Source organism: Octopus bimaculoides, chromosome 18, assembly GCF_046866305.1.
Source record: "Octopus bimaculoides isolate indiv1 chromosome 18, ASM4686630v1, whole genome shotgun sequence".
In the NCBI taxonomy this organism is placed as follows: domain Eukaryota; kingdom Metazoa; phylum Mollusca; class Cephalopoda; order Octopoda; family Octopodidae; genus Octopus; species Octopus bimaculoides.
The window spans coordinates 16,649,952-16,666,273 of record NC_142945.1 but is presented as its reverse complement, the minus strand read 5'-3'; the positions used below and the strand labels follow the sequence as shown (position 1 = coordinate 16,666,273).

The 16,322-nt window shown below is 37.3% G+C and overlaps 1 protein-coding gene across 1 annotated transcript in view; it reads left to right on the top strand.

Moving 5' to 3' along the window:
• The first annotated feature begins 8,225 nt into the window (after window positions 1-8,225).
• Window positions 8,226-16,322, top strand: part of LOC106871192 (uncharacterized) — a 45,450-nt gene continuing 37,353 nt past the window's right edge. Inside the window, exons 1-2 of the mRNA XM_089365840.1 lie at window positions 8,226-8,262; window positions 14,634-14,774. Of these exons, the coding sequence (XP_089221966.1) occupies window positions 14,693-14,774 (82 nt within the window). The 5' untranslated portion in view covers window positions 8,226-8,262; window positions 14,634-14,692. The remainder of the gene's footprint in view (window positions 8,263-14,633; window positions 14,775-16,322) is intronic.

Below are 16,322 nucleotides of genomic sequence, written 5' to 3'. Positions count from 1 at the left end.
ACTCTTACTTCCTGTTTCTGTTGTGCCTGTAATTCAAAGGGTCAGCCTTGTCACACTGTGTCACGCTGAATATCCCCGTGAACTACGTTAAGGGTACACGTGTCTGTGGAGTGCTCAGCCACTTGCACGTTAATTTCATGAGCAGGCTGTTCCGTTGATCGGATCAACTGGAACCCTCAATGTCGTAAGCGACGGAGTGCCAACAACAACAATGCATGTTAGTGAAATATAAATATAGTTTTCTTTCCTGTGTATTTGGATCCAATGCTTGTTGAATCAAATTGATCAGGCTGGCATACAATTCCTATTGGCATATAATAGAGTAAATGACATTTCTTCATTTACATTTGATATGTGGATTTGAAAAACACAATTAGTCATTCATGCAACAAGTCTACCTATCTAAGGTGTAGCGCTTGTTGATGAATGCTATAATTAGACCAAATGCATCTACTTGTTTTCCTCACACCCATCACAACTTTTATATGAAGATTATCTTCTCAGAAGTTTTTAAGATCCGTTGTTTCACTAATAGATGTTTTAAATTTTGGCACAATGCCAATTATGTTTAACAACTCTATTTCCCTGACTTTTAACAACTCTACTTCTCTGACAATTATGTTTAATAACTCTATTTCCCTTCATTATTTATTAAGAATATTTTGGAAATCTGGACTTAACTTTTTGCATGTGGCCATATAAATGCATACAGAAGATTAAAGTAATGGACATGCCTCTGCTCTTCATGAGTTTGATGCAGTTATGTCACATTTCTCTTTATTATAAAAAGGGCTTCCATTTTGGAAGTTTCTGACATAGTAGAGCTTTCCTTGATTACTTGTAGATTCACCATAGTTTTTCTGAAATGTGAGTGAAGCATGCACAGTTTGGGTGTCCTGTTGAAAGTTATATTTTCTAAGTATGCAGAACAAGTAATTCCATACAGAGGTGTCTAGATGGCCAAGAATTTACTATGTGTTGCATATATATATAAATAAATGTTTTAAATATATATTGTGTTTTCATCCAAAATGTTTTAAATATATTTTGTGCTTTCATCCAAAATGGAGATGAACACCATGCCTCCATGTGGTCAGCTTGAAAAATTAAGATATCAAGATATTTCTCTTTACATGAAACCAATGGTAGTCTTAATGCACAAATAAAGAAATTTTATCCACCAATATGGTGTTGAGCACTCATTCTTGTTGTTTTCTTCCTCCTTCCAACTGTCAGTGTAAAGAATCCTTTCAATTCTTTCTAAATTTGGGACAAGGCCAGCAGTTTTGAAGGGAGGAAGTAAGTCAATTACATGAGCCCAAGTACTTGATTGCTACATTATTTTATCATCCCCCCGAAAGCATGAAATGCAAAGTTGACTTTGGCAGGGATTGAACTCAGAATGTAAAGAGCCAGAAGAAATACCACAAAGCATTCTTCTGATTCACTAAGGATTCTGTCAGTTCACTGTTTGTGGACGAATAATTTTAATAACGAGGTTAATAACAAAGTTATTAAAATTCTTTGTGCAATGAGTGGTAAGTAGGAGTGGCTTGCTTACCAACCACATGGTTCTGGGTTCATTCCCATTGCATGGCATCTTGGGCAAGTGTCTTCTACTATAGCCTCAGGCCGACCAAAGCCTTGTGAGTGGATTTGGTAGATGAAAACTGAAAGAAGCCTGTCATATATATGTATATATATATATGTGTGTGTGTGTGTGTGTATATGTTTGTCCCCCCAACATCGCTTGACAACCGATGGTGGTGTGTTTATGTCCCCGTAACTTAGCAGTTCGGCAAAAGAGACTGATAGAATAAGTACTAGGCTTACAAAGAATAAGTCCTGGGGTCGATTTGCTTGACTAAAGGTGGTGCTCCAGCATGGCCGCAGTCAAATGACTGAAACAAGTAAAAGAGTAATGATTTTCTGACTTTCATGTATTGATCAGTATGGTAAACAAACAGAAACCTTAGATGTCATTTACGTCATTTATGTGACAGATAAGCTCTTTATCAGCTAAGCAGCTTGCATTAGGAATGATGTCTAAGAACTATTTTTAGGGTCAATGAAACATGAGACATTACAGCAACTTCAGACAATCTGTGCATTAGATTTTACTATTGTCTTAAGCACTAACATCCTTTACAGGTTTCAACAACTTTGCCTTTTTCACCAGTCACTGTATTTCCCATCCCACTCTCTACTCACGCTTCTTTGGCAATGCTCTGCCACTTATATTATGACCTCCATACTTTGAGGGTATACCCTGGCACTTGCTACCATCTACCTCAGCATTTTGGAGTGGCACCCTTATCTTAACAGCATGTCACAGTTGTAAATGAGCATCACTGTCATACAAGAGATATTGTTCGTTTCCAGTCTTCCATAAAAAACATGTTTGGTCATGGAGAAATATTACCTTGCTTGGAAATAAGTGAGAGTTGTTGACGGGAAGAACACCCAGCTGCAGAACATCTGCCTCAACAAATTCTGTCTGAGCCATGCAAGCATTAAAAAAGAATGGATGTTAGATGATGATGACGATGATGATGATGATGATGATGATATACAAATTGGCATGGATGAAAGCATTATCAAAGTTATAAAATTGTGATTTCTTTGGTTTCTATGTGCTTGTGAAAGATTTTTATCCCTCAGAATAAATAGCAGGATTAACAGAAAAGAAAAAAAAAAAAAGGAAGTACTGGGATTGGCTCATTTGCCTAAAAATTCTACAAGGTGGTGCTCCAGCATGGTCGCAGTCTAATGACTGAAACAAGCGAAAGATAAAAGATAAAAGATGAACAGCAAATGTCCTGTTTTTCTGGTCATTGAGGACTAAAAAATATGAGATCTTGAACCATAACATCCATAACAGAATTTTCTTTATACCTGTTATTTCAGTACAATCTAATTAAATTGATATTACCATCATTAGTTATGATTTCTTCCTTGAATTTTAATTGCTGTTTGACTAGTCAACTTCTTAAGTTTCGTGCTGGATGACTAGCAATAATGTCTTTCCCATAGTGTGACTTTCCTTAATCAATTCATTATTGGTGTTGATATCACAGTTATTAAAATTACATATTTTTGTACTTGCTTTAGAGGAAGTAGCATAATCGGGTGATTTTTCTTTCAGATGAAATAGACCAGACCTTTGCGATCACTTCTGATCTGGGTGACTTGAGTGCACTATTTCTAATAGAACATCTTGTTAGATAAGACATTTCTGTGTGTGTGTGTGTGTGTGTGTGTGTGTGTGTGTGTGTGAGGGTGGTGGTGCTAAAATAGGGTATCAATAAGTCTTTTGTCCTCATTTAAGTTGCTTTTTGTAATTCATCATCATCATCATCATCATCATCATCATCATTGTCATTGTTGTTTAATGTCCACTTTTCCATGCTTGTATGGGTCAGACAGAATTTGCTGAGGTAAAATTTTCACAGTTGGATGACCTTCCTGTTGCTAACCCTCACTTGTTTCCAAGCAATGTAATATTTTCCCTGACCAGATATATTTTTCATGGAAGACTGGAAATGAACATCATTTGTATGATGCTGTATTACAGGATGCTGAGACAAGTGTACTTACACACACACACCTGCACGCACGCACACACACACACATACACATACACACACATGCACATATACGTATGTACATACCTGCATACATACAAGTTGTGAAATTTGTGTTTTTGTGATCACACGTATGCTGTAGTCTGCAATTTTGTCATGGATAGAAACACAGAAGCAGTGTGAAATTTTGTGTTAAACTTGGGAAGTCTGCTCCAGAGATATTGAGCATGCTCTGACAAGCTTATGGTGATAAGGCAACGGGTCATATGCTATGTTTTGAGTGGCATAAATGCTTCAAAAAACGTCTCTGGTATTGTTGGTGGTAGTTGTAGTGATGGTGTTGTAGTGAAGGTGACGATGATGATGATGATGATGATGATGATGATGATGATGATGATGATGATTATGATGATGATGATGATGATGATGGTGGTAGTGGTGGTGGTGGTGGTGATGTTAGTGGCAATGGGGTGATTGTGATTATGATGGTGGTGGTGATAGTTACAAGGTAGTCGTGATGATGATGATGATGATGATAATACAGATAGTGGTGGTGGTTGAGGTGATAGCGGTAGTGGTAATGGTGGTGATGGTGGTGGTGGTGGTGGTGGTAGTGATGATGATGATGATGATGATGATGATGATGATGATGATGATAATAATGATGAGGGAGAAGAGGAAGAAGGTTAATGTGGGTGGTGGTGGTGGTGATGATGATGATGACGATGATGATGATGATGATATTGGTGCTTGTTTGCTGAGTCAGTGTGGTTGGAGGTGTTGGAGTTCATGGCAATGGTGGGCGTAATGGAACTGAAGTTTGTGTTAGATGACAAACAAAGGGATGTGACAGTGGCAATAACACCTAAATCATCTCTGTGCTACATAACTTCCAAATATTTGCTTATAATACCAGACTGTGTTACCTGAACGTGTCTACCAGCCATATAAATGGGTTTTTCACAAGGATTTTCGACTTCTCCAAAAATATCTTCAAACAAATCTATATATTTTTTAAAGTAAAAAAAATCATCATTGCTCTCTTCTAATATTATTATTATTATTATTATTATTATTATTATTATTATTATTATTATTATTATTATTATTATTATTATTATTATTAGTAGTAGTAGTATTGTTATTATTATTCTTGTAATAACAAAGGTGTGTTAAGTGTTCCACTTGGTCACATCACCAATCTACTTGATTACCTCTTCAGTATGGCGCTGCCATGAACCGCTTCTACCTGTTTGTTCCAAATTAAGGGGGCAAATCTTACAGACACATGCACACACACACACACACACACACACACACACACACACACACACACACACACTCACTCACTCACTCACCTGTAACAAGTTTATTTTCTCCCTACAATTTTTCCTCCATTCGTCTCCTCCTCCATCCTCTTTCCTCCTTCACTACCATCACCACCACACACCACCACTACCACACACCACCATCAGCACCACCACCACCAGCACCACCACCAGCACCACCACCAGCACCAGCACCACCAGCACCACCAGCACCACCAGCACCAGCACCACCACCTACACTACTACCACAGCCACAACTGCCACCGTTGCTGCCAACACTAGCATCAGCAATAGCACCAGCACCACTACCAATACCACCACTACCTCTACTGCCACTGCCACCGCCACCACCACCACTAAACACAGTGCAGTTATTGCAGTAGTCTAATGTATCATCTCTACTGGACATCACTTTAACAACACAGTGTAGCTAGAGAAGTCAACACCCTCTTTTAAAGAATTGAGTATTGCACCTTTCTTTAAGGAACCCTAAAATTTAAGGATCTGTACACCTTCTCAAAGGGATTGTACCTTTAACTACTGGAACACATAACATCAACTCACTGAGCACTCAACATGGTAGAAAAAGTGTGGGATAATTTACTCCAATGTATACTTTTACAGGTAATTACTGCAATTATTGTACAGTTGACACTGTAACAATTATTTTTGTTACTCCCTATTTGCTTCTATCTAGAAATCAAAGGAAATGACTTCTGTTACCTTCAGACTTTGCTTTTGTGACCTGCTTTGAAACTGACTTATTTTCCATTATATTTCAGACAGATTCAGTGCTGAGTTGCTGAAGCAAAAATATTGTTAAAGCAAATATTCTGCTCAATACCACAAATTTGTTTGTAAGTTGCTTGACCATAAACACTTGAGCATGTCCCTTAGTGGCTGACAATATATGCTTCTCTGATCATGAGCAGGAGCAGTTGGGGAGCATCATAGTGATGTGTTGAGAGGAATTCTTTTGGATTTGAATAAATATCATAACAAAAGCAAAGTTTGAAGGAAATATTAGCCATTTTTCATACCTTCTAGAGACAAGCAAATAGGAAATAAGAGTTGCTACTCAAGGACAAAAATTGTGTTACACATTGTAATTATTTCTTAATCTTCTTTAAATTAGTAGCATAGTAAAAGTTTCCAGTGCCTGGGGTTGGGTTGTAAAATCCCTTCTGGTGTTCCCACCTAGACAGGTTTGATAGATCCGGAGGAAATGTTGTGCGCCTTTATACCTGAAGCTGGAGTTACCTGGCCTTCTCTCATTTTCTCACTTGTCCTCTGGTTTATACTCATAACAGATATATTTTTATCTTTTAATTGTTTCAGTGATTTAACTGTGGCCATACAAGGGCACCACCTTGAAGGGTTTGAGTCATACAAATTGACCCTAGGCCTGTTTTCATTTTTTCTTTTAAAGCCTGGTACTTATTTTATTGAACTCTCTTATTGAATTGCTGATTTACTGGGATGTAAACACACCAACACTGGTTGTCAAGTGGTGGTGGTGGGGGACAAACACATACACAAAAACACACATACATAGAAATATACATATACATACATACATATACATATATATACATACATACATACATATATATATATATATATATATATATATATATATATATATTTATATTATATATATATATATATATATATATATATATATATATATATATATATATATATATATATATATATATATATATATATATATATATATATATAATGGGCTTCTTTCAGTTTCCATCTGCCAAATCCACTCACTAGACTTTAGTTGGCTTGAGGCTATAGTAGACAACACTTGCCCAAGGTGCCACATAGTGGGGCTGAACCCAGAACCATGTAGTTGGGAAGCCAGCTTCTTACCACACAGTCATGGTTATTTCTATTTTATGTTTTTTTTTACAAATTTTTTTCTGGCTTCCAGGGTGACCATCACCCTGGGAGGAAAATTTTCCTTAGACCAGAGAATTTAACTGAAAGAGCTTGTAACAGGATCAAGGGCTAGGTGATAGAGTTAACCTTTTAGCATTTAAACCAGCCACATCCAGCTCAAATATTCTGTTTTATGTTCACACTGACTAGATCTGGCTTCTCACACATATCCTACAATGTCGTTATAAAAATAAACAATCACATCATCAAATTATCAAAGTCATGAGATAATGCATGGTTAATCCAAAACGATGTGAATAGATAAGCATTATATTTGAGAGAGTAATCTGAATGCTAATGGCTTAAACTAGGTAACAAAGTAAATATTAACAATAGTTATGGACTTATTTGTATAGATACTGTCCATACAATATGCCTTTGCACAAATTTCATAATTTACACAATTTTATTGGCAAGGGTTGGGTTTACTTGAGATTTTCATTAATGGCATTTGCACAACATTCCACACAACTGGATCAAATCTTGAAACTGGAACTACATCTTCTGCAGCTAATTCCTTAAGCAGCTGATCATATTTGCAATTTATCTGAAACAACAGAAGAAAAAATGTAGATAAGTGTTTTTTTAAGCAGGGTACTGTTATATCTTAGTGACGACACAAAGCATTTGCTAGATTTTTTTGTTCCTAATATATGCACTATGCCAGATATTGTGTGTGTGTGTGTGTGTGTGTGTGTGTGTGTGTGTTGAATAAATTGACCCTGATTTTTGACTTGTATTTGTTTTATTGATCCCCAGAAGAAGGACAAAAGGCAAAGTTGATTTTGGCAGGATTTGAATTCTTTTGTTTCTAGAAAGACTAAGGAATTGTCTCTGTTCTATGTTGTCTCCATTTGTTTAGAACAGAGAGCAAGAGAGAGCATGTGAGATAGATAGATAGATAGATAGATAGATAGATAGATAGATAGATAGATATAGAGAGAGGGAGGGAGAGAGAGAGAGAGAGAGAGAGAGAGAGAGAGAGGGAGAGAGAGAGATGGAGGCAAAGAAGTCTGTCATAAACCCTAGGGCTCATAAAACTGGACCTTAACCTGGTTTCCATGGCATAGCATATCATATAAGAGATGAGATTACAACACTTACTCTGAACTGGACAAAAATCGTGTTACACAGTGTAATTACCAAAGCAAAACTAAAAAACGCAACTAAAATAACTACCAAAACCGGTACCAAATGTTATTTTCTATATCTGACATGATAAAGAGAATAGATTAGTTATATACCATCAGCCTTAGATTGGTAAACAGAATCGGAGAAGATCAACATTTAATGTTTTAAATCTTTAAATGCCTAATCTTTTTTTTTCTTTTATAATTTATGTGTGTATTCCTTTCTTTTACAGGTTTTGTTACTGTTTCCATTAATATCTGCTCAAGGTAAGAGTCATGTATACTTTTTTGTTGGCACTCTGTCGCTTACGACATCGAGGGTTCCAGTTGATCCGATCAATGGAACAGCCTGCTCGTGAAATTAACGGGCAAGTGACTGAGCACTCCACAGACACGTGTACCCTTAATGCAGTTCTCGGGGATATTCAGCGTGACACAGTGTGACAAGGCGGGCCCTTTGAATTACAGGCACAAAAGAAAGAGGAAGTAAGAGTGAGAGAAAGTTGTGGTGAAAGAGTACAGCAGGGTTCGCCACCATCCCCTGCCGGAGCCTCGTGGAGCTTTAGGTGTTTTTGCTCAATAAACACTCACAACACCTGGTCTGGGAATCAAAACCGCGATCTTATGACCGCAAGTCCACTGCCCTAACCACTGGGCCATTGCGCCTCCACATGTATACTAATAAGTACATATATAAGATACTGAATTCCTTCAATTGAGATTTCTTTTGATTTTTTACACAAGTCTTTCTTCTACTCAATACTTTTGAATGATATTCTGTGTAGACACAGGCATGGTTGTGTGGTAAGAAGCTTGCTTCTCAGCCACATGGTTCCAAGTTCGGTCCCCCTGCATGGCACCTTGGGCAGGTGTTTTTTTTTTTTGCTGTAGCCTCTGGCCAACCAAAGCCTTGTGAGTGGATTTGGCAGAAGAAAGAAACCTGTCATGTGTGTGTGTGTGTGTGTGTGTGTGTGTGTGTTTGTCCCCCCCACCACTGCCTCCAATCTAGCACAGTGGATTAACACAGCTCTTAGAGGTTTGGATGAGCAAGATGTTATGTAATATCTGTTCCAGCTCTTTCTTGTTTTCATGTTCAAATTCTGTCTTGGCCTACTTAATCCATCATTTGGTCTGACACAACTGCCTGATGCCTGCGTTGCTTTTAATGGAACACATTCTGTTGTTTGCATTCAGGTCAGGCTTCTAGTGTGAGGATACTTTTGTTTTGTCCATCATTCAGGGATGACTTATAGAGGATCATGGCTACTGTCTTTTCACCTGAGAAATGGGGAAAAAAAAAATTATGTGGGCATGGCTGTGTGGTTAAGAAGTTCACTTTGAAACCACATCGTTTTGAGTTCAGTCCTACTGCATGGCACATTGGGCAAGTGTCTTCTACTACTGCCCCCGGCCAGTAAAAGCCTTTTGAGTGGATTTGGGTGACAAAATCTGTTTGGAAGCCTGTGGTACATACACACACGCACACACACACACACACACATACAGAGACACAGACACACATGCACACACACATGCATGCACACACACATGCATGCACACACACATGCATGCACACACACATGCATGCACACACACACACACACACGTATGCGTGTGTGTGTGTGTGTGTGTGCTTGGATGTGTCCCACTACCACAGCTTGGCATCTGGTGTTGGTTTGTTTATGTCCCCATAACTTAGCAGTTTCAGAAAAGAGACCCAGGAATAAATATCAGACTAACTAAAAAAAAAAAAAATACTGCTTTTGATTTGTTTGACTAAACCCTTCAGGATGATGGCCCTTCGTGGCTGCAGTCCAATCACTGAAACAAATAAAAGGTTAAAAAATAAAAGATTAAAAAATGAAAGCTGTATACTGTATGCCCTTAAACTATTATCGTTCATCGTTTAACGTCCGCTTTCCATGCTAGCATGGGTTGGACGATTTGACTGAGGACTGGTGAAACCGGATGGCAACACCAGGCTCCAATCTAATTTGGCAGAGTTTCTACAGCTGGATGCCCTTCCTAACGCCAACCACTCAGAGAGTGTAGTGGGTGCTTTTACGTGTCACCCGCACGAAGGCCAGTCAGGCGGTACTGGCAATGGCCACGCTCGAAATGGTGTCTTTTATGTGCCACCCGCACAAAAGCCATTCCAGGGGCACTGGCAACGATCTCGGAAGGGTTATATTTGGCACAAGTGTCACTGGTTGCCTATATCTGCTTTTGGTGACAGGTCTTCTCAGTCAGGGTCGACCCTTTTTATATTTTTAGGTAACTAAGCAACGACAATTAAGAAAGCAGATTCACATAGAAATTGAGTATTTTCAGTGACCCAGCCCTCAATCCTATCCTTCTATCTTCCCATAAGCTACAGAATTTTTTTCTGTCAGTTCTAGTTGATTTTTTTGTACTGAAGTTCATTTTATCAATTTGTGTCATTCCTAATTAATTTTCTTACAAGAGTTCCTTTTTATCAAAGATCTAAACTTATTATTAATGAGCTTGTTCTGAAAATTTTATGATATCCCTTGTTCTGTTACCCTTCTCATACTCCTGCACATACCACTGTTGGTATCTGAGTCAGCTGATTGTTACACAGCATGCACGCACGCACACACACACACACACACACACACACACACACACATACAAATAAATAAATATAAAATAAATAAGTAAACAAATATATAAAACTAAATAATGGAGAAAGAGAAATCAGAAGTTAAACGCTGATCAAAAAAAAAGTTTAAAAAACCAAAACTTGGGATACAAGTATATTAAGTTTTTGTTTGTATATATCGGTTGATTCTCTGTTGAAATAGTTTGTCTTTCATAAAACAACAACATTATCCACTTTCTATTTTTCTATTTTTTTTAATTACTATTTTCTTGCAATGTTTATCTGTTCGTTGTGAAATAAGTTGTTGACAAGTTTATAGACTGTGTCATCTTTTCTGTACTTGACACCTTTAAGTGAATAACATACTACATGTCTAAACCAACTTGTCTTTGGTGACCTTTATAAGCAAATAACACTTCACTCACTATGTTGTGTAAAGACTGAATTGATGTTGGATTTTATTTTTATTTTGCACATATAGGCACAAGTGCGGCTGTATGGTAAGAAGCTTGCTTCCCAACCTCATGGTTCTGGGTTCAGTCCCACTGTGTGACACCTTGGGAAAGTGTCTCCTACTATAGCCTCGGGCCAACCAAAGCTTTGTGAGTCAATTTGGTAGACGGAAACTGAAAGAAATCCGTCGTATATATATGTATATACTTGTACTTGTGTATGTGTGTGTGTGTCTGTGTTTGTCCCCCACTCCATCGCTTCACAACCGATATTGGTGTGTTTACGTACCCGTAACTTAGTGGTTCGGCATAAGACACTGACGGAATAAGTACCAGGCTTACAAAGAATAAGTCCTGGGGCCGATTTGTTTGACTAAAGGCGGTGCTCCAGCATGGCTGCAGTCAAATGACTGAAACAAGTAAAAGAATAAAAGAATATTTTCATTATTGATTGTGGGAGATGAAGCAGGCTGCATTGTGTGAATAGAAGTAGATAACTCTGACTCTATGAAACAAATAAGATCCAATGAATAACTTTTACTTTATATTATGCGTGCAATTTTCGCTGATTCTTTTCCAACTAATCTTGGTGCTGTTAGTGTTGAGCATGGTGAGAGGTTCCGCCAGGACATATTTGAGATGGAAACAAGGTATCAAGGCCAGTTCAATCCACACATGATGGGTGACTTACTGTTGGTTCTTTAAACGGGAGACCAGCATGATGCATAAGTACACGAGCAAGTGTCTAAAACATTTCTGAGCTCAGCTTATCAAAGATAAAGTGAGGATTCCCTGAGCATAAATATACTATGTACCATTATATTATGATACTATTTGCCTTAAACATGAATATACTATATACAATACTAATATACTATTATAATAATTATTTACCTTGAACTTAACTATTCCTGATATCAATATAGCATTAATATATAATTATGTTCATAACTTAAAATTCTGATGTGCTACAGCAATTCTGAGTTTAGATTCAGAATCAGCATACTTGATTTAGTACTTGATTGGGTAGCAGACAATAAACTTGTTTTTCATTGCCCAGTGTAATTACATAAATAAATATGATTCCGCAACAGCTCTGTGCTAGTAGGGTACTTCATTGGATAGATTGCTCTTAAGGCACTACTAGATCTTTTTGAATTCCCTCTTTTATATGTGCCTATATATTCACACACACTTTCTTTCCTTTATATATTTTTTATTGGCTTCTGATTTTGTCTTCTGACTTCACATATATCCTACTTTTCACATTTGTAAAACTCATACACCTACCTACCTATATACATACACACTTACATACATACATACATACACATACCTACCCACCTACCATATGTATGTATGTATGTATGTAATTGTGTGTGTGTGCATGTAATCATTAGATTATATACAATGCACTTTGTGTTTTTTTATGTGTAATTTCCTGGTCTGTGGAAAAATTGTCTTGCAAGAAACCAATCCATGGTGCAATAAATGGCTGGAGACCACTGCCAGATATATTATGATCCAAGTTATTGTTTGAATCTTGTGCTTAATCTCTGGCAGTACAGTTTTATTGCTCAAATGAAACAGATTACCAAAAAATAATTATTCACTGATTTCTATGCTTCTATTTCTTGGCTTAGAGAATTAATCATGCAAGATCCTTTTTTTGATATAGAGGTCACTGTGATTAAAACAAAAGAATAATATTTTTTGCCAGTGAGTCTTCATCTAATCTTTAAGTTTCTGACATGAAGCAGTCATAATTCTTGAGCTAAGGCAGTCAATTGACTGAGTTGTGAGAACAACATATAGAATACCTTGTGGTGTTATTACTTCTGTGTCTCTGCACTCTCAATTAAAAATCCCACCAAAGTCAACTTTGCCTTTCACTTTTTGGAGGTTCATAATTAAAATACCATTCCAAGTCTGTTGCTTCTTCTTCTTCTTCTTCTTCTTCTTCTCCTCCTCCTCCTCCTCCTCCTCTCCCACTCCTCTCCTCTTGCTTCTCTTCCTCCTCTCCTCTTGCTTCTCTTCCTCCTCTTCTCTTGCTTCTCTTCCTCCTCTCCTCTTGCTTCTCTTCCTCCTCTCCTCTTGCTTCTCTTCCTCCTCTCCTCCCACTCACCCCACCCTCCTACTCCTGCTCCCACTCACTCCACTTGCTACTCCACTTGCTACTCTCACTCCACTTGCTACTCCCACTCCACTTGCTACTCCCACTCCACTTGCTACTCCCACTCCACTTGCTACTCTCACTCCACTTGCTACTCCCCTCCTATTCCTTCCCCTCCTCTCCAATCTCCTCCCTCCCTCTCCAATTCACTCCATCTCCTCCTCCCATCACACTCCCCCTACATTTCCTCCTTCACCCTCACTCCCTCTCCTCCTTTCCTTCCTATTTACCCTTTCTCCTCCCTTTCTCCTCTCTTCAGGGCTGTGGTTGGTCAGAATTGTTTGTTAGAATTGTGGTACAAATGCTTTTTGATAGTTGTTCCAGATTTTTCTATTCTTAGTGCCCAGGCAGGTTACAGCAAACTCTACTGTACCTAGCTGAAGCCAATGGCACTGGCATCGGCCACGTTCGGATGGTGCTTTTTACATGGGCTGGTTATGCGACACTAGTATAGGCTATGGCTGTGATCTCACTTTTATAGTGGTTATAGTTTTTCATAATATATTTTATTGTTTCTTTTGCAGTCATTGGATTGTGGACATGCTAGGACATTGCCATGAAACAATTAATCAAGCAAAACCCCAATACTTTTTTTTTCTATCAGTCTCTTTCACCAAAGTGCTGAGTTATGGGGATGTAAACAAACCAACTCCAGTTGTCAAGTGGTGGTTGACACAGATAGAGATACAAATAGAGATACACAAACACAAACAAACATACATACCTCCCCCCTCTCTCTCTCTATATATATATATAAAACAAAGAATAAAATCACTTTAATGATTTTATCAAGTGGTCAGCGCAAAATAAAACCTGTGCTATAGGACACTTAAGGCAGTTTTTAGCACCATTTGGCATCTATTTTTAATGCATGGAGAGGCTCATCCGATCCCTTGATATAGTTATGTATATAATTATCAATATAACATATATATGTATATAAAAGCTTATGTCTATCAATTTATCTCTCTATCTATCTATTTACCAATCTATCTCTCTGTCTTTCCCTCCCTCTCACCCTTTCTATGTATATTTATATGTATATATATATAACACACATACATACACAATGTGCTTCCACACAGTTTCCATCTTCCAAATTCACTGACAAGGCATTGGTCAGTTCAGGCCTGTTGCAGAAGACACTTGTCCAAGGTGCTGTGCAGTGGAACTGAACTCTAAACCATGTGGTTGCAAAGCAAGCTTCTTAACCATAAAGCCATGCTTGTGCCAAATACATAATATAAGTATAAATTTCATGCATACAAAGCATACATATATTTAAAATATACCCATAGTTTTATATAGATTTAATATTGTTTCTTGTTATTTACTTATGGAATATGTGTATCTTAAGATATGACATGCCTTTTGTTGATTTTTTTTTCAGTTCCCTTAATATTTAATGGTTGCCGACTCAGTTCAGAATGTCCACTGCATTCAACTTGCATGGCCAGATCATGTGATGGCTACATTTGCATATGTGACTCTGGCTTCAGACATTCTTTTGACAGGACAAGATGTGTTCCAGGTAATCCTCCACTTTACAGTATTAGCAACAAGCATATTTGTCATTTTAACTCATCCATGTATGTATACATTTATGTATATGCACACACACACACACACACACACACACACACACACACACACACACACACACACACACACACACACACACACACACACACACACACGCACGCACGTGCATGCATATATATTCATATCTCATCATCATCATGATCATAATTTAATATCCATTTTTTCATGCTGACATGAGTTGGACAGTTTGGCAGGAGTTGGCCAGCTGAAGAGCTACTCAGGCTCCAAGTCTGTTTCGGCAAGGTTTCTACAGCTGGACGCCCTTCCTAATGCCAATTATTATACAGAGTGTACTGGGTGCTTTCACTCAGCACAGGTGTTTTTATGTGGCACTGCTATGGGTGTTTTGACATGGCACCAACCTCCATGAGCCCACAAAATTAGGAATGCTCAGCTGAAGAGGGATGCAGAGTACATGCCTGTATGCAAAGACAACCACAATTTTACTTAGCTTTTTCTCAAGCAAAATAAGCTGCCAGGGGTATTGGTTCCTGTCATCATCCCCTCTGTGAGGCCCAACATCTGAAGATCCTTTTTTACCACTTTGTCCCACGTCTTCCATATATATATATATATAAACAGGGTGTCCACAAAGTCTGGGTACATGGGGATTAACACATACTTTAAGAAATTATTATTTCTTATATTTAATTGTTTATGTCATTATTTTATTTACTCCATGTACCCAGACTTTGTGGACACCCTGTATATATATATATATATATATATATATATATATAAAGTCTGTCATACCGGCCATGACGAAGGGAAATAGCCCTGAAACTCGAGTCGCCTTTATATACTTATATTTATATATTTGATCCTTTATATTGAACACTCAATATTTCATCTACATTCAATACTTTATTTCATGGTGCCATCCATTTTTATTTTATTTTATTTTATATTATATATTGTATATTATATTATATATTGTATATTCCATATTCTATACCCCACATTGGTTCTGCAGGAATATAAATAAAACATAAAAAACAGACAGTGTTGGAACTCTTTTAAACAAAATAATATATTCCTCTATACACAATCATACAACCCCCCCCTTTTTTGTATTTATTTTTACTCGCATATATATATATATATATATATATATATATATATATAGCAAAACAAGAAATTGAAGACTTTATTTATTGGTATTATTTATTCACCATTACATGTGTTTCATTTGCTAATAAGAATTACAAAGTTTGAAATGTTAGATAGGCATGTAAGGAATTTCCTATTAGAATTTCTTCAGACAAAGAAATCAAATATTATTGTTTGTAATGGTGAATAAATAATATCAAAAAATTTCCAATTTCCTGTCTTGTTATACAAAAACTCTGTAAATAATATTTCCATAATTCTTTATTTTAGTATATATCTTGAACTAACATACAGCAGCAACTGAGACTGAATATTGGATTGTAATAATGAAATAAGCAGATGAGCTTCAAGAGGAAAGAGCTGGGAT